Here is a 24495-nt window from a genome sequence, read left to right as displayed (position 1 = left end):
TCTTATTCTCAGGGACTGTTTGTTTCAGAAAATTTTATTTTGGGGCAGCACTTCTTTTAAATGAACTTGGGACCAAAAACAACTAATCAGATCTAGATTTATTAAACTAGCATATTTCCTTTTGTCTAAATACAAGCAGCAGTGGTATTGTAAAGCACTGGATTGGGAGGAGGCCTGAATCCCAGTCTAGGTTTGGCCACTAATGAACTGCCGGCTTTGGCCAAAACTTTAATATGCAAAATGAGAGAACTGGCCTGTTTGACTTCTTAAGTCCCTTCCAGTACCTTTGCATTCTATTTCTTTTTTATTGTTGTGCTCTTGCAATAAAGATTTAAGTAGATACATAATTTTTATCAGCTTTATTAAGATATATATATAATTCACATACTGAAAAATCCACACAATTAAAATGTACATTTCACTGTTTTTATATATTCAGAGTTGTGCAACAATCATCACAATCTAATTTTAGAACTCCTACCACTAAAAATATACATATATTTTTATTATAAAATAATAATTTAGAAAATTATGGAAAATACAGCAAAGTAGAAAGAAGATAGAAGACTTTCTCCCATAGTCTTCCCACCCAGATATTACTACTGTAAATATTTCAATTTGTTACTACATATCATTTTTAAAAAGCATAGTTTGTAAGTGTGATATGTATTGTTTTATATTTTGCTCTTTTCCTCTGTAACACTGACCAGACATTTTCCTGCTTGTGTAGCCTTTAAAAACTTTTTTTTAAATGGCTAAATATCTTCTGATAGCTAAACCATAATTTACTTAACCATTTATTGTTTCTCTGCTATGTAATGTTGTCATTGTCTTTGCATGTAAAGTTTTTCTCTCATAATCATTCCTTCAGCAAACATTGAACATGAATTATGTACCAGATACTGTATTAGGCATTTAGAATTAGGGTTAGGGTTTGGGGGACACAAAAACAAGGAGAAATTCTTGATTAGTAGGGGGAGGTGCACATGCATGCAGGTACATGTGCTAAAGCTTTGTAGGTCCAATGTAAGAACTGTATTTGAGATTTAGTGGAGGCAAAGGTGCAAAAGAGGAAATGATCAATTGTATTGGAGAAGAATAGTGGTCAGAAAAGGCTTCAAAGATGAGGTAATTTCTAACCTCAAACCTGTAAGATGAGTAGATATTTGCCAGTTGTATTCCAGTTAGGAAGCCCTGCATAGGCAAAAGCACATCAGCCTGAAACAATCATGGTAAGATGAGGAAGTGCAGTAGTTTAGATTAGCTGGATTGTGGTATTGGAGATGTGATATGGCAGCAGCCAAACTAAACGGAGGTCCTCATGGAGCACGTTATGTGCTACACGGTGAATTTGAGCTTTATCCTGTAGGTACTGGAAAGCCATTAAAAGATTTTAGGGAGGAAGGTGACACAATGAGCTTTTTATTTTAGAAAGATCTCTAGAACAGCATGTAGGAGAGATTGAAGGGGACAGTGAATGAAGATAGGAGGATTGCAGTGGCCTAGGCTGGAGATGATGAAGATGGGTGCAGTAGGAATGGAACTGAATGGTACTGATGTGACAAATGGTAGAAATAAGAGCTCTTAGGCATTAATTAGATAAGGGGTATAAGTGAAGTAGAGAAGTTAAGATGATCCTCGGGTTTCCTGCCTGGATGAAGATGTTAATATAAGATCTGAGGGGGATATGGTGAATTTGATATCACGGTTGTGTGTCTCCTGTTGTATTTTATTGCAAATAGTTGTTTTATGAGTATCTTCTCTGGAACATGGTAAGTGCTGTGATACATGAACCTTGTCTGCCGTTTTACAGCTATATTCCCAGCTTCTAGCATTATACGTGGTATGTAGTAGGCATTCAGGTACTTGTTGGATGCCCAGTAGGCGTTTGATCTGTGTTTTTTCATTATTGTAGACTTCCAAAAGTATGTTACTGCTAGGTCAAAGGGTTTGAACAATGAGAGATTTTCCCCCTTTCCCCCAGCATTTTAAACCTTTTTATCACAAAACTTGGTTATTAAGAACTTTAAAACATTCAGACAGTATATGAGTATATAGAGTAAAAAATGAAAACCCTTCGTCTAGTCCTTGAGATAGCTAGCATTAGAATGTGGAATATATCTTTTATCTGTAAGATACATATGTACCTCAGCATATATAAAAATATACATACATATATACACATGTATGTTTTTCTAAAAAATGGAGACATACTATATATTTTATAGCTTGCTTTTCCACTTGATATATAGTGGATGCTCTTCTGTTTTAATATATGTGTGTGCACATATGATATATACAGTATTGTTTAGTATGTATGCATCTTAATTATTTAACTGTTCCCTAATTTGGGGTTTATGTAAGTATACTTATACATGAGAGTTATGATCAGTAGTTACATGCATTTTGCATTTTTCTTTGATCCAGCCTCATTTAGGATACAACTTTATGTATTATTTTAATTGTTTATTTGAACACATTAGGGACTAAGAAAATTTCACCAAAAGTTTTAGGTAGGCATAATTGCTGTCTTCAGCTATTAAAGAACTGACATGTGCAAGACAGAAAAATTGACCTAAGGAGAAGAAGCAGGACTAGTAGGTAGTGAACGGAATTTATAGGGAAACAAATGTGAACTTGGAATAGAGACGAGCTCCCAAGCAGAGGTGCCCATGGATGGGATGGACTGCCCAGGAAGAAGTTACCAGTGGGACTGGCCCTGCTTGGGCTTGCTGCCACTTCATAGGGATGCTGCAGAAGATATTCAAGCACTGGATAGGGGCCATAGGTAGGACAAAATGATGTTTAAGGCTCTGAAATATTAGACTTAGTAAAGATCCGTCTGTCTTTTGGAAAGAACAGTATTGTCGGATGTGAGAATGTATAAGAATCCCTAGTTCTTGAACTTACAGAATTTGGAATTGAAGAATATAGTGTTCATTTTCATGGGAAAACCCCTCTTAGTTTCACCTCTGATTATAATTTAATTTCTAAAAATAGATTTCCCTCTATTATAACAGAAATACAAGTGTGCAATGAAAGAAAAAGTTATTAAAGTGCAGAGGGTTTAAAGGAAACATGGAATCATAGTTAACATTCTATTCTATAGTCAGATTGTGCTAAAATGCTTAGGAGAACAGCAGCAGAAGCTGTCCTTTGTTTCTTCACATTCCCGATATTCCAGTATTGTCCCATTCCCAGTGTACTTCCATTCTTTTGGTTTGTTTCTCTTCATATTTGTCTTCATATTTCTAAAGTACTTATGCATATTACTCCTTAGTTTGTTAATTTCAAGAACTTATCCGTGACTTATTACAGTGTGTCTGAGTTTTACCTCACCCTTTTACCCTCCTATCATCTACTGAAATTGGGTGGACCATAGGCTTTTTTGTTATCAACCCTCAAGTTGCAGCATCTGTAGGCATCTTCTTTTTTAGGTGCACCTTCTCCAGAAGGATCCTCTAATTGACTGGGAGTATTCTAGAGGTGGTGGGAGAGGGGCATCTGAGTCCTTTGTGTGCAGACTTGAGCTTAGTCCCTCCACATTCATTTCCTCAGTTTACTCCTGCCTTCCTCTGCTGTGAGTTCCAAGTCTGGGAATATATTTGTCTTGCCTCTAATATAAAGAATGGTTTTTGAGCACTTACTGTTTTGGACCAAGACTTTTATATGTATCAATTTTAATTCTCTCAACAGTCTGCAGGTAGATACTATTATTATTTCCATATTATACATGAGAAAATTGAAGCTCAGAAAGGCTGTATAACTTGCCCAAGGCCACACAGCTAGAAGGTGGTAATGTCTAGGCTTGAGCATAAATCTGACTTGAGCCTGTGTTCTTAACCATGGAACTATGTTGCTTCTTGTAAGTTCCTCAGTAGCAACTCCTTTTCATTGCAAAATTTGAATAAAGGCTGATTCTAGGTTTCTTTTTCTGTTTGTCTCTTCTGTTTTTCATTTCTCTGTTTTCTTTTTTTGCCTCCTGTGGGTTACTTGAACTATTTTTAGAATTCCATTTTGATTTATCTATAGTATTTTTGAGTGTATTTCTTTGTATAGCTTTTTAATGGTTGTTAGGTATTACATTGTATATACATAACTTAGTCTACTGGTGTTGACATTTTACTAGTTTAAGTGAAGTATAGAAACCTTCCCTTTATATCCCTTTACCCTCCCTTGTTTATAATATAATTGTCTTAAACATTCTTCTATATATATTGATACCTACATAAGACAGTGTTGTAATTTTGCTTCAAATATCAAAACTTGAGGAAAAAGTATTTAATTTTTTAAACTCTTTTCATTATTCTTTCTTCCTGATGTTCTAAGATTCTTTTATTGTTTCCCTTCTGCTTAGAGAACTTCCTTGAGCCATTCTTTTAGGGTAGGTCTGCTAGTGACAAATGTCTTGATTTACCCCTTTGTTCCTGACAGTTATTCTCTTTGAATGTAGAATTGGGGATGACAGTACTTTTCTTCCAGTACTTGAAAAACGTGTCACTTTCTTTTGGCCTTCATAGTTTCTGATGTGAAATCTACTGTCATGTGATTGTTGTTCCCTGTAGGTAAGGTGTCATTCCTCTTGTGCTTTCAAGATTTCTTTTTCTTTAGTTTTCAGAAGTTTGTGTCTTGGAGTGGATTTCTTTGAGCTCATCCTGTTTGAGCTTTGCTCAGCTTCTTGAATCTGTATGTTTTATATTTTTTACCAAATTTGGGAAATTTTCAGCCTTTATTTCTTCAAATACCTTTAAGCCTCACTCTCTTCTCTCCTTCCAGGACTCTGATGCCATGGATATTAGGTATTAGGTGATTTGTTATAGTCCCACAGGTCCCTGAAGCTTTGTTTGTTTTTTTCATTCCATTTTTTCCCTATTGTTCAGAATGGGAATTTTTTATTCTCTCTTCTAGTTTACTGATTCTTTCCTCTTTTCCATTGGCTGCTGAACCTATCTTTTGAGTTTTTTATTTCAGTTTTTATATTTTTCAGTTCTAAAATTCCCATTTAGTTCTTTTTTTCTATATCTTCTTTTCTTTGCTGAGACTTTTTTTTTTCCATTTGTTTCAAGCATGTCTGTAACTGCTTGTTGAAGCATTTTAATGATGGCTGTGTTGGAATCCTTGTTGGGTAATTCTAACACCTGTGTCCTCTGTGTGTTAGTATCTGTTGATTGTCCTTTCCTAGTCCTTTGGCTCTTCTGGAGACTTCTTTTGTGTGTGTGCACGTTGGCGCTGCTGAGGTGTTGGCGTCTCCATCACCTGGTCCAGGATATATGAGGCAAAAAGAAAATCTAAGGACCTTACTGCTGTGTTGTTCCTAAATCCTATCATCCCTAGTCAGTGTGTCTTCTCTTTACCTTTTTATGTTTGTTTTCTGTGTAATGTTCAGGATGTTTAACTGTACTTAGCAGGAGGAATTCATTCCTTTCTTAATTCTTTTCTTAATTATTTTAAATAACAGATATCTATCTGTACTGTTTCATTTATAATATGATGGTGCTACTTCGGGGACAACTTCAGAAAGCTCAACTACTCTTCCTCCTCCCCACAAAGGGAAGAAAACCTTTTTTTTTTTTTGTTAAATCAGCACTTAAGGGGCAGCTGATTTTATACTCTTCTAGAAGGTTGGAGTCTCTCTTTTTCCATTGAGCCACTTGTTCTGTTATCTTGAACTGTTAAGAGCTTCTTTTACTAAATACGAAGGTGTCATGAAAACATTCTTATTTATTGCTTAGTTAGGAAAGCTTGTTGTGGATTTGAGTATATGTTTAAAAAATAAAGAAGAAGAAACATTGGTGACCCATGCAGTTAGGGCAATAAGTGTGACTCATGCATTTTTATCTGTAAGGGTGGTATGATATACTTCACTTAGAATATGTGCTAAGTTACCGTTTTTTCCTTCTCAGCTGGAGTCGAGATGGTCATAAGCTCGTGAGCGCTTCCACTGATAACATAGTGTCACAGTGGGATGTCCTTTCAGGCGACTGCGACCAGAGGTTTCGATTCCCTTCACCCATCTTAAAAGTCCAGTATCACCCGCGAGATCAGTATGTTTAATCTGTGCTATCCTCTCTGGGGAGGGCCTAAATCTCTGTGGATTGTATCCAGGCTCATGCCAATTCCAGTGTAAAGTTTTAGGAGGCAAAAGCACACGTCTCTTCAGACCTCTTCTATATAAAATCATCTTTCTGTTTAGGTTGGGTCTACTAAATAGATTTTAAAGAGACTGTTGTTGTAGTATATAATTAAAAACTGGCCTATATTAAGACTTTAGAAATGGACAAAGGTAGAAATAAATATAATAACTGTTCTTGACCTTGGTTTTCCCCCAATTACTTGAATTTCTTTCGTAGGGGAAACAGTTCATTGTGAAAACTATATTTAAGAAAAAGAGTAACCTATCATTCCGTTACTGAGATATAACTATTTTCATTTCTCTAGGTTCTTTTTCAGTCAAGTTCTCTTTAATTATAAAGCTTATTGTATAGTGCTTTAAAACTCACAAAGCACTTAGTAGCTCACAAAACATTTGTCTCTATTAGATGTACACAAATATGTATTTTTATTGATACATAGTTTTAATTGGTATCTTGCGTTTTCACTTTATTTCATACATATTTTACCAGTTTGCTACATCTTCATATTTATTTTTAATGATTACATTTTATTTTGTCAAGTAGGATCTCATAACTTTACTCAGTCATTTCCCTATTATTAGAAATTTAGAGTTTAAGCTTTTTCACTATTTTAAATATGCTTGGGCTGGGCGTGTTGATGAGGTAGTGGATAGGAATTATGGAAAAGGGCAGAGAGTCAGCCTTCTGATACCATAGCAACAGCCAATGTACTATTCATATTTTTAAACAGGAACAAGGTTCTCGTGTGTCCCATGAAATCTGCTCCTGTCATGTTGACCCTTTCAGATTCCAAACATGTTGTTCTGCCCGTAGACGATGACTCCGATTTGAACGTGGTTGCATCTTTTGATAGGCGAGGAGAATATATCTATACAGGAAATGCAAAAGGCAAGGTAAGCCTAGAAGCTTAGAAGCTGGTGAAATAAGCATCAGTCATCCTGTGCATTAGCTCATTTCATGTTTACTTGTTCTCCTTTCTTTGAAATTTCTTTTATTCCTGGACTGAGCATGCCTCCTACCTGTGGCAAATACAGCCTGTTCTTTTCTCATGCCTTAATAATTTCTGTTCTTTGGATTTAGAGCAGTCGGAGGTTATTTGACCTAGAAAAGGATGGAGCGCCTTTACTGAATGCTAGTAATGAAAGGCCATCGCTAAATTATAAAATTTAAAAATCATATCATCAATGGAATACTGATGATAAAGGGTCTGATATCTTGGTCTGCAAATATTGTATAATTTAGGCTCGCTTAATGGTATAGTTTTGTGTAGTAAGAGGTCGAGTTAGGTGAGCTTTAGGGTCCTTTTCAAGCATGTTAGAGTTGGAGTTCCATTGTACTTTGGTTTCTTTGTTTGTTTTGTTTTGTTTGTTTTGTTTTTTTTGACTGGATCATATAGGCTAGTACAATTTCATGGCTACTTTAGAAAATGGCAGGTTTTTTTTTTTTTATTGTGGTAAAATGTACTCAACGTAAAATTTACCATCTTCACCATTCTTAAGTGTACAATTCAGTGGTATAAAGTACATTCACATTGTTGTGCAATCATCACCACCATTTATCTCCAGAGCTCTTTTCGTCTTGCACTCACTTTGTACTTACTAAATAATAACTTGCTATTTCCTACTCCCTTTCAGCCCCTGGAAACCATCATTCTACTTTCTATCTCTATGAATTTGGCTACTTTAGTACCTATATAAGTGGACTCATCCGGTACTTGTGTTTTTTTTTGTAACTGGCTTGTTTCACTTAGCATAATGTCCTTAAGATTCATTTACGTTGTTGCATGTGTCAGAATTTCCTTCCTTTTCAAGTCTGAATAATATTCCATTGTATGTATGTGTCACATTTTGTTTATCTGTTCATGGATACTTGGGTTGCTTCCACTTTTTGATTCTGTGGATAATGTTAAACATTATCTTTTAAGATTAGGTTAAGACACTGTCCTTTACTTGAAGAGGTAAAAGGCAATAGCAGTTGATCAAGTTGAATACATGGGAATAGAGATTTTTATATTTTCATCCAGCCTTTGCCCAGTTTTAGAAACAGAAACCGGATCTAATTACTGTAAGTGATCAGAATACTTACTATTTTTCTCTTTTGAACTTTAGATTTTGGTCCTAAAAACAGATTCTCAGGATCTTGTTGCTTCCTTCAGAGTAACAACTGGAACAAGTAATACCACGGCCATTAAATCAATAGAGTTTGCCCGGAAGGGGAGGTAAGTGAGACCTGTCTTTTTAGGGAGAGTTTTAAAAGGGAGTAGAATGCAAAAATACATTGGGATTCACAGTTTTTGTGTATGTTAGACTCAAATTTTTAAAAAGTTTACTTAAAAAGTGGTTCTAGAAACTGTCACTATCTGGTTCTTAAGTTTATAAAATTTACTGCGTTGAGCCAGCAGTCATATCTTATCTGGAGGTTAATAGGCAATTCCTTTTCAGAAAAGATGTCTGAGTGGTCTGTGCATAGAACCAAAATGCCTGGCACGTGATAAGCACTGGGTAAAGATGAGCTTTTTATATTATAATCAGAATGGATGTCACAGAATTCACATAGTAACTGAATATGCACTTTACTTACATGAAACCCGTTTATTTACCCTTTTAATTTCAGATGTTTTTCTGATAAGTTTTGTTACCCAGCTAGAAGTAGATTTGCGTATCAGCAGAAACAAGAAGAAAGTAGATTGTCAGTAAGAGAAGTAACAGTCATGCTATTTTGTATGGGAACCACCATGCATACTTAGAGGACATTCATGTTCAAATTCTCTTGAAGTAAAAGAAAGTTAGTGAAGTTTGTAAGAAGGTGGTAGAATAACTTATGTTTTAGACAGGTTTCCAACACTTTCAGTGTTATCACAGTAAAAAATTGGGCAGTCCAAAATGGTATATTTAGTTTATTAACTCATTAAGAAGAATATATTGTATGGAAAACAGGCCAGAGAAATGAAGTATTTATATATATTTAACTGTAAGCTTGTGAATTCAGGAAACTGGTTTCAATTTAGAGGTTTTTGGATTTTAGTCAAATGCTGATGATTAGTTTGTGCATATAGGGTTCCGGGATTACACAGGAAGTATAAAGCATTTTCTCACTTCACATTATATTTTGGCTTGGAAGGTGACAAGTAGACACATAGGTAGTCTAGTCTATTACTTAGATTTTCACTCAGTCTTGGCCTGATTTGTTAGTTGTCTTATGGTACTGTTCTGAGTAAACTGGTAGTCATGGAAAATGTTAACAGGACCAGATTTCTGACCTCTGGTGTTAATATTTTTATCCTTTCTGTAGTTGCTTTTTAATTAACACAGCAGATCGAATAATCAGAGTTTATGATGGTAGAGAAATCTTAACCTGTGGAAGAGATGGAGAGCCTGAACCCATGCAGAAATTGCAGGACTTGGTGAATAGGTATGTATCACAACTGAGAAGAATACGTGCTAATTCATGACCTGGGGTCAGGTTCCAGTTCTCCTTGGGTACTTTCTTTGTCTTTTAGGACCCCATGGAAGAAATGCTGTTTCTCTGGGGATGGGGAATACATAGTGGCAGGGTCAGCCCGGCAGCATGCCCTGTACATCTGGGAGAAGAGCATCGGCAACCTGGTGAAGATTCTCCATGGGACGAGAGGAGAACTTCTCTTGGATGTAGCTGTGAGTAGGATGAGAGGTTGCTATTGTTCCTTATGTAATACAGAAAATCTTCAATTCATTCCTAGACCTGATTTTTCTTTGCTTCATTAAAATTTAGTGGCATCCTGTTCGACCCATCATAGCATCTATTTCTAGTGGAGTGGTATCTATCTGGGCACAAAATCAAGTAGTAAGTATTTTTCTGGTTTACCTGCTTTGAAACTATATAGATACCCTTTCTTTTTATCAAAGAACTTTACAAAGAGTAAGCCCCAAATTACCTTATATACTTTCTTTTCCATATGATTCTTCTAACCTAATTAAATAGTTCAGTGCATCTAGTTTTGCTTTATTTTAGTGGGAAGGTCTTGGTCCAAAGCCAATTTACCAGCCGTTTTCAGGGAGAAAATTTAGTGCACTTCCTGGTACATTTTTCTAATGCTTATCTGAGATAGAGTTTTCGTGTGCTTTTCTTATTTTCAGCACAGTTAGCTTTTGTTTTACATCTTGCTTTTATTTTGAACACCTTTAATTATATTTGTAATCAGTGTGCTCATAAGAAAATTCAACATTTTACCTCAGAATTAAAAAGATTAAAGAAGGCCGTTCTTTATGAAAGAACTACAGTTAATAACATGGAATGTTTAAGATAAGAAATTGGAACTTCCCTGGAGGTCCAGTGGTTAAGACTCCTCACTTCCACTACAGGGGGTGTGGGTTTGATCCCTGGTTGTGGAGCTAAGATCCTGCATGCCTCGTGGTGCAGCCAAAAAGTTAAAAAAAAAAAAGAAAGAAAGAAATGCCTTAAGGTAGTAAAACTGTAGATACCTAGTTTTTATTATCTGCCAGATTTGATCTCAGAATTTTGAGTCTCTTTTATGCTCAAGCCTTTTATTTATATCATTAATGTCTAGGTTACAGACTGTTGCTTTCTCATATGGTTAAGTAGTGTATTTTGTTTGTGGCTTAGGAAAATTGGAGTGCATTTGCACCAGACTTCAAAGAATTGGATGAAAATGTAGAATATGAAGAAAGGGAATCAGAGTTTGATATTGAAGATGAAGATAAGAGTGAGCCTGAACAGACAGGTAATATTTCTCAATTGCGGATAGTATTTCCCAAAGCAAAAAAAAAATGTCTTACTCAGTAGTCATTCTTAATTTGTATTGAAAATCCATTTCAGCGCTTAGTCTGATTTTTTTTCTAAGCTTTCACAGTTTTGACTGTTTTTAGAATCTTTATTTGTAAGGCATTGACTCAGGGCTTACATGAGCATTACTAGGGCCCAAGCAGCTCTCTTAACGTTTCAGTTGCGTTTCCTGACTAATTGCAGATGATAAAATTAGGATTTGCATGCAGCACCTAGCAAAGCCACCCACACATGCTGGGTGCTCAGCTGCTGTTGGGTATTGTCACTCCTTTGTCAGTAAGATGAAGGTAAAGAGCATGGGCTCTGGAGTCAGACGGGCTTGGGCAAAATACTGATTCCCTAAACCTGAACTTCCTTATCTGTAGAATAGGCATAATAATAGTACCTGCCTTTTAGGGTTGTGGGGAATAAATGCAATTCATGTAAAGGGCTCACTGTAGTGTCTGGGCCGTAATGAGCATTCAGATGTTCTCTTCTACGATGATTATGACCATGGTCGCTGTTATTTTTATCTCTTGGCTTCTGACCTTCCAGATAGGAAGCTCCTGGAGAATAAAGGTGTCGCTTTATAACCCCCTAGTGTCCGAACACAGGGCTTTACGTCCAGCTGGGTCTGTGTGTGAATGCTTAGGGAGCCCAGTTGGCACTGGCAGTTGAGTAATTAATGCCATGGGTCATTGACTGCTGGGCTCCTTGATGGTGCCAGGAATCAGGGAATTGGGATTGAAGTTAATTCTCTCAGCTGGAAAGTGCTGGTCCTCACTTTTGTGATATTAGATAACTTACATGCCTCACGTGTCTTAGGAAGACCATCAGGGCTGCAGGATATTCTGGATTGTATTGGTGTTATTGGACTGTGTTGTATGAAGCCTTCCCAGACTTCCGCATTAGTTGTTTCTCCTTCCCATCTCCTTGGTACATTGCACATACCTTTACTGTAGCACTTACTGTATGGAACTGAAATTATCTGTTTGTGTCTGTCTCCCCAATTAGACTTGTGAAGCTTTTACTGAAGAACTGTTCCCAACTTTCTGGGGCATTATTGCTCTATCCCCAGTGCCTAGCATGTGGTGGCAATTCAGCACGTATTTGCTGAATGACTAAGTAAAATGAACTATTTGGTTTTCCTCCTTTGTTTCTCCTGGATGAAAACCATAAGCTGCATGTAAGAAGCAGTTTTCCACTTCTCACACCTCTGCTGTGTTTCCATCCCGCAGGGGCTGATGCTGCAGAGGATGAGGAAGTGGATGTCACCAGTGTGGACCCTATTGCCGCCTTCTGTAGCAGGTGAGCCACCGCTGAAGGTAGGCCTCGGGCAGTCCTCCTCCCCAGCCTCTGGCTGTGCTGCCCAGCTCCCCGGCTGTCCCTTCAGTCCCATCTGCCTTTTAGCTCAGACAGAGAACTCCTTTGGTGTGCGAGAAATCCCTTCCCTTCTCCCTTGATAGAAAATCTTAAAGTGAAATAATTCGTTTATGTCATTTATTTTTACTACTGATTTTGTTCATTGTGTTGACTGATTTCCTCTTATTCATCTTGGTTTTCTTGAAATTTTAGAGCGGTACCTGTTGCTTATGGTTAGATGATTCTGCCCTAGAGGAAGGGTTGATGGTTTAAGCAACTTTCTCCTCTTTTTTCCTATCCCTTTTCTGATCCTGTTCCAAATAGTGATGAAGAGCTGGAAGATTCAAAGGCTCTATTATATTTACCCATTGCCCCTGAGGTAGAAGACCCAGAAGAAAATCCTTATGGCCCCCCACCGGATGCAGTCCAAACCTCCTTGATGGACGAAGGGGCTGGTTCAGAGAAGAAGAGGCAGTCTTCAACAGATGGGTCCCAGCCACCTAAGAAGAAACCCAAAACAACCAATATTGAACTGCAAGGAGTACCAAATGATGGTAAGAGCCGTGCTTTTTTCCTCTCTTGCCTGATAGACACCACTCTCCACCAGTCTGATAATTTCCTGTTTGGGTGATTTTCCCTTAAAGGAATTTTCCTGTGAGTCTTTTTTATAGTGCTTTACAACTGTGTAATAATTTCATCTGCTTTCACTTCTCTTTTAAAATGGGGAGATTCTGCCCTTAGTACTTTGCCTAAGATGACCCACTTTAAGTCTTCTGAGTCTGGCTCAGTTTGTTTAAATACCAGTCTTCTTCCCCTGCCTCTCCCCCCAAATTCTCATTAGGTGGTAAAGTACTAGTCAGACTTGGACAATCTTAATGCTTCCTACCTTAATGCTTTTACAGTTTGACTCTGGAAGCCTTTTTAATCACGTTAGAGTCTGGATTCTTACCCTAGTCTGTTGAGTTCCAAAGCCCATTTCCCTTCTGCTCTCACATGCCAGTGTGCACATGTTCATTCCTCTTCTGGCTTGTGTGACAAAGTATCAGTGATTCTTTGAGTTACCTTTTCCATTTAGAGCTGCTGTGGCTTGTATGAACCACGTAGGCCACGTTTGCCCTTTGGCCAAGCAACTATTTCTCATTTAATGGCCACTTTTTTGTAGTTTTATAATTAATAAACAAAACAAACTTTTCTTCTATCAGACCTGGGACACAAGAGCAAAATTCTTTGCTCATGGATAGGTGGCATGACGTGCTCGGCTGGGGTGATGTGTGGATTCCTTTCCATGCCTATTTGTCCTTTTATAGAAGTCCATCCACTACTGGGTGTGAAGGGGGATGGCAAATCCAAGAAGAAGCAAGCAGGCCGGCCTAAAGGATCAAAAGGTAAAGAGAAAGATTCTCCATTTAAACCGAAACTCTACAAAGGGGACAGAGGTTTACCTCTGGAAGGATCAGCGAAGGGTAAAGTGCAGGCGGAGCTCAGCCAGCCCTTGACAGGTAAGGACACACTGGGAGCGCTGTCTGGCTTGCTTCGTGGCCTTGCTTTGTACAGCCCCTGACTCCGTTTAACTGCAGCATTTTTTCCTTCCTTGCCTCCTTTTCCCCAGGGGCAGATATTCTCTGAGTTTTAAGCAGCTGCCAAGGGCATGCTAAACCAGATTCGGCATAATTCAGTGGCTCTTAACGTTGATCCATACCTACATTTCAGGGGATCTCCATTCCCTTGACCTTTTATTTTATTTTTTTCCTTTCCTCAAAAATTCTTTTTAATAGCATTAACTACTTGCTACACTTGAATAATTTCTAACTGTTGATGCCTAGTCTAGCTCTGTCTCTCTTACATCCCAGGACCCTAATGCCTAACTACTTCCCAAACATCTTCCCTCCTTTTCCCCAGTGGCAGATATTCTCTGAGTTTTAAGCTGCTACCAAGGGCAGGCTAAGCCAGATTCGGCGTAACTCAGTGGCTCTTAACCTTGGGTCCATAACTATGTTTCAGGGGAGCTCCCTTCCCTTGATCTTATGTGCAAAATATTGTGTGACTATTTTTGTGGGGAAGATGCCTATACATGTCACTGGATTCCTATAGAAATCCATGACCTGAAAAAGGGTAAGAACCCCTGGTTAATTCATTTTTTCATCTGTGTTTGCTGCTAGGTTTTTTGTTTTGTCTCAAATGAAAGATCCAGAGAGATAATCAGAAATATGAGCTTCTTTATACAGCCCCTGACTGTTTAACTGTAGTGTCTTTTTTCTCTCTCTTCAAATTGTTCAAATCCCAGAGATGGTGTTTCTCTCTCTCAGTAGTCTAGAAGCAGAGATGGAGTTGTGAGTAGTACCATCATGTTAAGGAAGAAGATGAGGTATTTTGTTTTTTCAAACAGGAGGAGATTACCAAAAAGACAAACTTTGTAGCTTCTTCACACTTCAGCCTCTTGAAACTTATTGAAACTTTTCTCACTTTTATGTGATTGAGGGACTTCTATTGGAGGATGGAGAACAGTTTCAATTCCTTATCAAATAATTGTGAATCTAGGCTAAATGGTCTTTTGTTTGGAAAATAGGAATCAAATGAGAGTTCATTTCTACTCAGACATTGTTGGGTTTTGGAAACGTTTTGTTTTGTTTTGTGTTTAGGTGCTGATTTAGTCAACACAGTAGTCTCAGTTTTCTGTGGCTAGGTCCGTAGCTGCAGAGGCAGGACTAACAAAATATCCGTGGTTGTATTTAGAGGTCCCCCCCCCCCCCCCCCCCCGCTTTAACATTTTAGTTGTGTTAATCCAAATGTGATGATATGCATTGCAATGCAAAACAGAATTCCTAAGCCAGTTAATTGTGACCACGATTGTCTTCTTTAGAGAAACTGAAACAGACTCAGTGACTCATCATTTTGAGTATTCCCCCTCAAGTTCACTAGATGTAGACGTTCACAGTCCAACACCATACCAGGGGAGCACTAGCATTTTTTCCCCCAACAACAATATTTGTGGCACTCCACTTAAAATGTTACCACCTCCACATTCCGTCTACCTAGGGCCATGTCTATATATTTTTAAAAATAGCCTGGAAGATTTATATGGGTATTGCCAACAAAATTGCAAGTCAGTAATTGACTAATGTAAATGAAAACGATCCTTCCATAACCCACTTCTTGCCTAAGCTGATGCCACTGCCAGAAGAAACAATTTAAAGTTTAAATAGATTTCCCTGGCCCCAAGAGCTGAAATGTGGCGAGACATATTGAATTAATTGAAATACTCTAAGACATAGTTTCCCAGCATCTTCAGAATCTGTCTGTAATTAATCATTTGCTTTTTAATACTAAGTGTATGGTAAATGAACCATTTGAAGTTTTTAAAAACGAAATGCTTCTCTCTATAATGCAGTGATTTCAACTTTTAATTATAGCTGATATAGTCACTAACAGTAACTAAATATTTTCAGCATTTCCCAAATTGGGTTTTTGTCAAAGGTACCATGAAGTACTGTTATATTTTACAGCTCAGAGTATAACAGCAGTGGTGTTTTTCAGCTGTGCTTCAAAAATATCTAAATGAGACACAAAATCAAAACGTTGTAAAGTTTACTTAGCCCTAAAAGAATGGGCCTTTTTATTCCCTAAAGATCTCAAAATTCTGCATTGAAATTTTGATCTCTGTGTAAAAATACATAGTGTTTGTACAGGGCTGCATTTCAAAGCTCCTTCTAGCATGAGTGGATATCATTATCAAGGGGCTATTAGAAGTTTATTCCCACTCAGCTGACAAGGTTAAATGAGGTACTGACCTCATTAAAGGCTAGAACTTGTGTCTTGAAATAGGGTGCTTCAGAGTGGATTTTTATTTTCTACATTATTGTTATTAGGTGCTTGAGTTGGTCAGCCTTAAAAAGAGGCAACTATTTGACTGGCTTCACCCTTTAAAAGGACTAGAGGAGACTCTTCCATAACAAGGCCACAGAGTGATGATCCGCTTTCTGATAACACAGACAAAACAACTGCCTAGATGACTGCAAACATTTTACCAGCTTCCCACGACTGTGTGCATTGCATACTCCCCCATGGAATCTATGCTTCCTTCTTCCCATTTTCTCCTTCTCCTGCCTTGGTTCCTTGGCCTTCTCCTGAACGGAAAGCTCCAAAACGGAAATGGCCAGATCAGACTCCAGAGTGTGCTGAGGAGCAGGATCGTTAAAAAGCCTCAAAAGGGGCCTTGTGGTTTAGTCCCAGCACTTCCTCAGAAGGGCTTTCAGCCACTAGCTGCAGTGTGGTGGCTGTGAACCTGGGGGACAGTGCTGACACGGAGGATCATATAACATGCCGTCAGAAGTCTCAGTTTCAGGACAGCCCATCATGAATTTGTGTGGGTTTCTTTGGGCGAGGGTGGGGCTTCGTTTAATACCATTTGTGGTTTGGAGGGCCCAGAACAGGCAGAGGCTGGCTGACACATGCTGTTGATTTTCACGTGGCTCCCCAAGGCCTCCGAGGTAATAAAAACTCTTATGTCTTATGTTCTTCCACACCTTGGAGCTTCTCAATAAAAAGCAGCATGCTGTCATTGTGGATTTTCCACCAGACATTAAGAAATGAATCCAGATCCTCGATGCCTGAAGCTGAACCATCTTCAAAGATCAGTTCAGTCTGATGGGTATATGTTTAGATTCAGTGCTTTGTGGACCTCCCCTCCTCACAAATGCCTGACTTTTGCATTAGAGCCAAATTGTTTGAAGACAGGATTATAGGTGTAGGCCACTTCTCAAGTTAGATAAATGCCAACTATTTGTTAATATCTGCAGTTGATCAGTTATCGAAGAAATGGTTCAGTAAGCCCTGATTAGCCTTGACAAAGTTGCAACAGGAGATTACGCATTTCAGGGGACAATTGGAAGACACATAGACCACCAATAGAAGTAATCTAGACATTCGGAATCTGGGGCTGTAGAAAATTCTTCCCTTTGAAACAGCTCATCAGTATTGAATTGAACAGTACCAGAGGACCCACCTCCGTGAAGACACACTTTCTTCACTGATGAGTGAGGACCCATCAGTGAAGCTTGAGGGTAACCCTGAGCTGGGGCCTTTTCAGAATGTCCAGATGGACATAGCACCATCTATCAGATTCTCACTGGTTATCTTATTAGATACTCTCCAGAAGACTGTTCTCAGGATTGAACCTTGAGATGTGAGCAGAACCACCAGTGTCCCGGCTGCCCTGTGACCACTCAAGGATTGCCCAAGAAGTAGGGCTCCTTGGCAGTAAACACTGTTAGTAGCAAGTGTGACGAAGTTGTGGTCTGTCACGTATGTGGTCTAAAGGCCTGTGGGATGGTGGACATGAAGGGAGGGGTGTGCGCCTGGGTCTGTTGAGGATGGCAGAGGCCACACGGAGCAGAAGTGTCACTTCTGGGGACCACAGGCCCTGCGACGATTTCCCTGCCTTTGGCTGCACCGCTGACCTCCTGGTGCTGGCCCCCCGCCCTGGGCCTCTGAACCCTGTCCTCTTCACATCGTGAACCTGACTGCTTTAAGTGATTGGTAGGGTTCCCCCCCCGCCCCCTGTTCTTCCCTCTTTAAAAAATGATCAGTCTCTCAAAGACTTATGAATTCCTGCTAAAATCAGATTTTTAGATGGCAAATTGGGTATTCTCATTCTTTGTGTCTTAAGAGCTCAGGTAATGTGTGAAAATTAATATCCAGTGTTTTCTTAGGCCACCCTTGTTTGGCTGCTTTGGGGAGGTACCAGTAACAGCTGTCACCATGAGCTGAATTTTAAAAAATTTTATTACTGGAGATTTCTGTCATGTTGCAGCTAAATTATAGCTGGGGCAGATTTTTAAGTGGCCTGGAGGTCTTCTGCTTTGTTGCTGTTTCTGTGTGTCTTACCTTGCTCGTTGGCTTGCTTACTCTGGTATTGGTTTGTTGCTTGATGCCTCAACAAGCGTTGTTTTTGGTCTGTTCACAGCAAGGAGGGCGCTATAGAAAAGAATTAACTGACCTCAGATAATCAGTATAGCGTAGCCCGTTACTCATCCTGAGTGCCCATCATTAATGCAAGCCACTTCTTCCTCTCATGATTTAGGCTTAAAATGTCCTCGTTGTGTCTATTTTTAAACTGTTAAAACTAGATTGGTCAGAGTACATGTGGAAATGATTAGGGAAAGTAGCCTTAAAGTGTTAAAGGCCTGATATGGAGTCCTGTGGAGTAGATTCTTTTATCTTAAGATTTAAAAAAAAAAAATCAATTCAGGAGGTTGATTATTATGTTTCAGGTTGAAAGATCTGAAAAACAGATGCTTAAATACACTTTTTATCTTACTGAACTATATAAAGTTTAAATTTGATTCTTAACATGTAGCATCTAGGAGAGTTTGTATCTCATAATTTCAGTCAGTTCTCGGGCAAATTGGAATTTATTTTTATTGCCAGTTTTCATCTGTGCTTGAACTTTAAAAATCAGGTTAAAGTTTTTTTCATGACTTGGGCTATTGTTTTTAACCATTTTACCTTCAAGTGGCATGTTCTTCCCCATTCCAGATGATACTGGGAGGCCTTTCTTGATGTTGTTCTCTTTTTACACTTCCTAGTTAATAATTCACAGCAGCCCGTTTAAGGATGTCCCTCAGAGATTGAAGAGCTTCTGTGGTGTCCTCAGGGAAGGGTTCATTTGATTGTGCTACTCAGGACCCTATTCACTGATCAGCTGTTGGCGCTTAGAAATGCCGACAGTAGTTTTCATTAACATTTCGCCATGTTAGGGATTCTGAGGAGCTGAGAGGATCACTTACGGAGCAGGGGTGTTTGGAAAAGGGTTTGTTGCTCACCATTAATCATTTAGTGGTGAACCAGTCTAATATAGGAAAGATTGAAAGACACAGTACCCTAGAATTTCCTTTCCTCTACTTCCTGCACTTTTTGGAACATGCAGCATTATCTGTTAACATCTTGGATAATGGTTAGCAGCTGGGAAAAGGTGTAGACGTCTGACCATTTTGCTTTTCTTCTCCCTTTGGGGGCAGTGCTGAGAAAGGTACTGGGGGGAGGGGGTTGGGGGGTTGGATTATTTGTTGCTTCAGTAAAGAGTAATTGGGAGTTGGAGTTGGTTTGAACTTAAAGGGGGGAAGTCAGCCCACGTGTGCTTGTAATGCATCATCCAGCATCCATCAGCATTTCTGTTCTTGAAAGTAACTGGTCTAAGTTGATGCTAAAAGCAGTCTTTTTATTTCTGATCTCTTTAGCAGGGGGAGCAATCTCAGAACTGTTATGAAGACCCTTGAAGTTCTTCGTTCTTCCCTGCTTTGCCATCGTGTGGCCTCTGGACATTGTGGTCAGTCATTTGAGATTGACTTTAATTTAAAACAAAGGCCTCTGTCTTCCACCCAGGAGGTGGAAGGAGTGAATTTTATGTTTGAATGAAGACGTGAATTATGGAAGAAGAGTATACGTCCCTTCCCTTTCAAGCATAAGTCCAAATAGGCTCTCAGGAATGAGGATTTGTGAAGACATCAAACAGGAGTTTTGACTCATTTAAACGTTATTGCTTGTTATGTTGCTGGAGAAGAGATTCCTGTTTTGCTTGTCTGTCTTACCGTACCCAGCATCATTTCGGCCTGTCATTTCCTATCTCTTACTTGCCTTCCCTCCTCAGTGCATGTCCTTGAATGACCCGTTCTTATCTGAAATTTTGCTACCTGTATCCTAGAAAAACTTCTGTTGCACATTCTTTTTTCCGTTTACCAGTTACTTCCTATGTTTCCATATTGTGTTACAAAGGATGGGCAGAAAAAGTGCTTGAAAGAGTTCAGATTTTCCGAAAGGGAAGAAAGATAAGAAAGGCCCCCTCTTTTTAACATACTGTAGTAACATTTTGCTCAAGAAGCTGAGCTGTGAAAGGGTCAGGATTTTTCTTTGTTTCCTTTTCACTGCATATTTCCCTCCAGTATTGGTTCATTCTCACTAATCATGGTTTTTGAAGAGAGCTAGTTCATTTGTCTCCAGCAAGGAATCATCAGTAGTTTGTATTGCTTTACCTGTACTGGCTTCCAGAGAGGGAAACAAACCCAGGTGTCTTTTAGCAAGCTTTTTTTTTTTTAATGGGATGGGGGAATCTATGCAAGGACTAAAATAAAACTGTCCAAAATCAAAGCAGCAACAACACAGTTCAAATAAAAAATCAAGGAACCTTTTTTTTTCCGTCATTGCCTGTGGACATCTGTCCTTCCCATCAGTCATTGCGTTTCTCCTCCTTGTATCCACACTCCTTTTCCTTCCAACCTGTTTCCAGTCACTTCCTTTCTGTGAAAGGTTGCTTAGCTTTTAAAAAAATTTTTGATTTTTGCTTTTGCTGTTCTTTGTATAAAAAGTAGCAGATTGGATGGATATGTACGCTAGGTATTTGAAATTCTCAGAAAACCCAGAGTGAAGAAACCAGGTGTGGAGAGGGCCTTCCAGCCTCTCCGAGTAGAGCTTTGAGCTGACTGGAAGTGCTTAATCTGGATCATCATTTTCACAGGACAGTTAAACACTGTGCTTATTGGGAAATCTCTGTCAGTTGGTGGTTGCTCCGATAGGTAGCCAAATTGATCACCTTTTGGATTGTAGTGTAGAAATCAAAGTAGAGCACATCAGCAAGAGCCTCTTCCATTCCATCTTCAGAACCAAAACACTCGGTAGTTGAAGCAAGAGCTCTCCCTGAGTCAGTGGCAAAATGTTTATATTTTAAGATGCCACTGCTTATTCCTCAGATGCTCGTTTTGTGAATTTCATTTCCTATTTCATATCAGGCCAGCAGTTAAGATTGATAGGTGGGTCACTAGACATGTTTTTGTTTTGCAGACATATATTTCCATTTTGTTTCTCTCTGTACTGTACACTGCAGTAGTATGCAAACTGTGTGATACAAGAGGTTTCTGCCTTATTTCCGCATGCAGAGTAGCTGGGTGTCCTCTGCCTGAGTGTTTGGATGTTCAAGCTCTGTCCACCTCCTAAACTGGCTACTGAGAAAATCAACTGCAGCCCTGTCAGGGTGTCTCTGGCAGCAGCTCCTAATAATTATTTATGCTTTTGGAATTTTTTCAGCTCCTAAAACCTTCTGTCCGTTTCAGTTTGATTTTCTCGATTTGTACAATATATGCATATTCTCTTTTTCTCTTTTGTCACTCCTCCACCCCCCCAGTGTTTTGTTTTTTAATGTTCTGTAGTTTTGTACGAGATGAGACTTAGCCTTGGGTACTTCTTGCTGAAGCTTTAATGCTTTGTAAATAAAATCGGATGTTTATTAAAGAACAGGTGTAGGTGTTTGTTTGTAGACACTGATCACTTCAGAAAGTCACCAGCCACTTCACTCTGTAAAACAGAAAATGCAGCTTACTTTGTTGATGTTAGATCTTTTCTGTGTGGAAATATGAGCTGGAAGGGCTAAGGGGTGGCCAGGTAGTCCAGATACCTGCCTCTGGACAAGATTATAAATAAACAATTCAAGCAAAAAGTTAGTGTTAAAAAGATCATCTAGGAATGATCTCTCTTCAAATTCCTTAGCTCAGTGAGTGTGTGTAACTACTCTATAGAGGCCACAGTGCTAGGAGGCGTTCTGGAGCTTACAAAAACGCTTGCGAAGAGGTTCCTGCCTTCCAAGGATCTTTCTTAAAGTGTAAGTACAGATAAATTCCTCTTCATTAGAACTTTTTCTCCCTAGATTAAATAGCTTTGAAATCCATTGAATACTTATTGTCTTCTAAAGAATAAGATGTTTCATAAAGTCTATTTGTCTTTGATTTTAATCACCTCTTAATCTGAGTGTCTACTTATTCATCTTTCCTATTACGTGACTGAGAATCTTTTTGACATCATAGCTGTTTCATAGCAACCTTGTTGACACAAGTGAATGATGAGCTCCTTCCTCGTTCTGTGGGGTGGGGAGACTAGGCTGAGAGGCAGGGAGAATTATGTATCCTCTCCCCCAGAGTATATCTTTGGTACCCTTGGGAAGGAAGAGTGTCTGGAGTGGGAGAGGAACTGCATTTAACATTGATTCTAAAGGGCCTTTTGGCCCTTCATGAATTTTCATTTCTATTTAAAATTCCTTACACACGAAGAGTGTTTCACACTTTACAAAGTGTTTTCATGTACAGTTTATCATTTGATGCTCAAAGTGACCTTTCTGAAATAGGCAAGGAGGTCTTAATTTACAAAGGAGGATACAGAAATTTAGGAAGGGTAAGTCACTCGCTTCTCAGTCCAGAGTTCTTAATTCTTTTTTTTTCTTTCTGGGTTCTGAAACCTTTTTATAGAAGGTTTAAGAGCATTTAAAGTTAATAATAACTTAATTCAAGTTCATCTTTTTTTTTTTTACACTTGGCATTTGATTTCATATTGGTCAGATTTAACTGGGATTTTGAAACCTTTGAATTCAGATCCCACAATTTGGAGGGGATGGGAAAGGGTGAGGAATGACTCAGCTTCACTATGCATTGAGGTAATCTAGAAATTCGCTTCAGCTTCTGAAGCCTTTTCATCTTGTCTTCCCAAGAGGTGGATTCAGAGTCATTAAAAGGAGGTGAAAAGAATGAAGACTGATGAGGGTTGTTAACAAGCAGAGACAGTAAAGCAGCAGCCTTGTGACTTTCTTCTTCTGCCTTGTGGCCTCACCTGTTCATAAGGACCGGACTGTTATTAAGTTGTGTTGTTCTGTTGACAATGCATGCATCTTACCTTTTGCCTTTGAAGCCTATCTCATGTCGAAGGAATTAAGTTATGATGTCGTGGAGGATTTAGCTGGAACACCTCGTGTGTTGGCTGAGGGTGGTGAAATGCCTACTAAGACATGAAGACTTTAGCTACTAGTTTCATTCTTGGGAGCCTGGTGTTGGCCTTCCATCTACCTTTGGTGGTGACTTTACCTAAAACACTGGCCATCCCTGAGAAACTGCAAGGAGCTGTGGGGAAAGTTGTTGTCAATGCCACAACCTGTACTGTCACCTGTGGCCTTGGCTATAAGGAGGAGACCGTCTGTGAGGTGGGCCCTGATGGAGTGAGAAGGAAATGTAAGTCTCAGCGCTTGGAATGTCTGACCAACTGGATCTGTGGAATGCTACATTTCACCATCCTCATAGGGCAGGACTTTAAGCTGAGCTGTCTGAGTTCAGACATCCTGGAGATTGGGCAAGAAGCTTTCCGATTCACCTGGAGACTTGCTCGGGGTATCATCTCAACTGATGATGAAGTCTTCAAACCCTTCCGAGCCAGTTCCCACTTTATAAAGTTTCAGTCTGCTCAGGAGTATGACTCTGGGACCTACCGATGTGATGTGCAGCTTTTAAAAAACTTGAGACTGGTCAAGAGGCTCTATTTTGGGCTGAGGGTCCTTCCTCCTAACTTGGTGAACCTGAATTTCCATCAGTCCCTTACTGAGGATCAGAAGTTAGTAGATGAGGGCCTGGAAGTGAATCTGGACAACTCCTCTAGGCCTCAGCGCCCACCATGGAAGAAGAAGGTGGCCATAGCCATGGGAATAGGAGCTGCCAGTGGCGTGACTGCTGGTGTGTTGGTGAGCATGGCCCTGTGCGGTGGGCTGAGAGTGATCCACAGCAGTGCCAGCCTGGAGACCTCATGAATCTTGCTGCTGAAGGGCTGGCTGCTCAGGAAGCCAAACTAGCTTTTCACAGGAGTGTTCTGGCTGCGTGATTGTGGATTAGCTAAGAGGGAGGCTTCCGCTGCCAAAGGAGTGAGTGGGGAATGTGGAATGGGGCAACACTGTGGTAGCTGTGGGCAAGTCTCTTAACCCTGGTCCCGGGTGGATCTCTTCCAGATCTTCACTACCCATCAGGTACCCAGGAAACCTGACTGCAGGTATCTCCCTGCTCCTGGGGAGAGTTTTCTCTTCCTAGTTTGCATTCCCTTTACAACTTGTATGCCTCCCTGCCTTGATCTCCCCTCTGAACAGTATAATCATGTAGAAGGATGTAATAGCTTTTCTAGTGAAAGTGTATTTTTCTTCAATAAAAATAATTCACAGTAGCTATATGGAGACCTAATCTTTTCTGCTCTTTAGTTTAAAATTTCTTGCAGTTGTCTAAATTGTCCCATAATCAGTCTGGTTTTGGGATAAACTCACAGCAGAGTTTTTAGACTAAACATTGAACAAACTGCTTTGTCGGGGGCATATGCCCATTTGTGGCAGAGCTGAGAGTGTTAGAGGTGACTTCTGACTCAGGTATGTAAGAGACAGTCACTAAATGTTAAT

At 39.4% G+C, this 24495-nt stretch overlaps 2 protein-coding genes across 4 annotated transcripts in view; both read left to right on the top strand.

Annotated features, from left to right (window-relative positions):
• Positions 1-20436, top strand: part of RBBP5 (RB binding protein 5, histone lysine methyltransferase complex subunit) — a 34154-nt gene extending 13718 nt beyond the window's left edge. For 2 of the 3 annotated variants that reach the window (XM_057728084.1, XM_057728086.1), the window contains 11 exons: positions 5904-6044; positions 6865-7027; positions 8243-8352; positions 9426-9545; positions 9634-9787; positions 9885-9956; positions 10737-10854; positions 12134-12203; positions 12582-12811; positions 13565-13756; positions 19493-20436. In XM_057728084.1, coding sequence (XP_057584067.1) covers positions 5904-6044; positions 6865-7027; positions 8243-8352; positions 9426-9545; positions 9634-9787; positions 9885-9956; positions 10737-10854; positions 12134-12203; positions 12582-12811; positions 13565-13756; positions 19493-19521 — 1399 coding nt within the window. In that variant the 3' untranslated portion in view covers positions 19522-20436. The remainder of the gene's footprint in view (positions 1-5903; positions 6045-6864; positions 7028-8242; positions 8353-9425; positions 9546-9633; positions 9788-9884; positions 9957-10736; positions 10855-12133; positions 12204-12581; positions 12812-13564; positions 13757-19492) is intronic. The other variant, XM_057728085.1, reaches the window with a different exon arrangement.
• Positions 20437-20574: 138 nt separating this feature from the next.
• TMEM81 (transmembrane protein 81) lies at positions 20575-24251 on the top strand. Its single transcript, XM_057728087.1, has 2 exons — positions 20575-21903; positions 22783-24251. Exon 2 carries the CDS (start codon positions 23077-23079, stop codon positions 23863-23865), a length of 789 nt encoding a protein of 262 aa, XP_057584070.1. The 5' UTR covers positions 20575-21903; positions 22783-23076; the 3' UTR covers positions 23866-24251.
• The last annotated feature ends 244 nt before the right edge of the window (positions 24252-24495 follow it).

The sequence above is a fragment of the Hippopotamus amphibius genome, chromosome 3, assembly GCF_030028045.1.
Source record: "Hippopotamus amphibius kiboko isolate mHipAmp2 chromosome 3, mHipAmp2.hap2, whole genome shotgun sequence".
Lineage (NCBI taxonomy): Eukaryota > Metazoa > Chordata > Mammalia > Artiodactyla > Hippopotamidae > Hippopotamus > Hippopotamus amphibius.
This window is presented reverse-complemented; position numbering and strand designations above follow the sequence as displayed.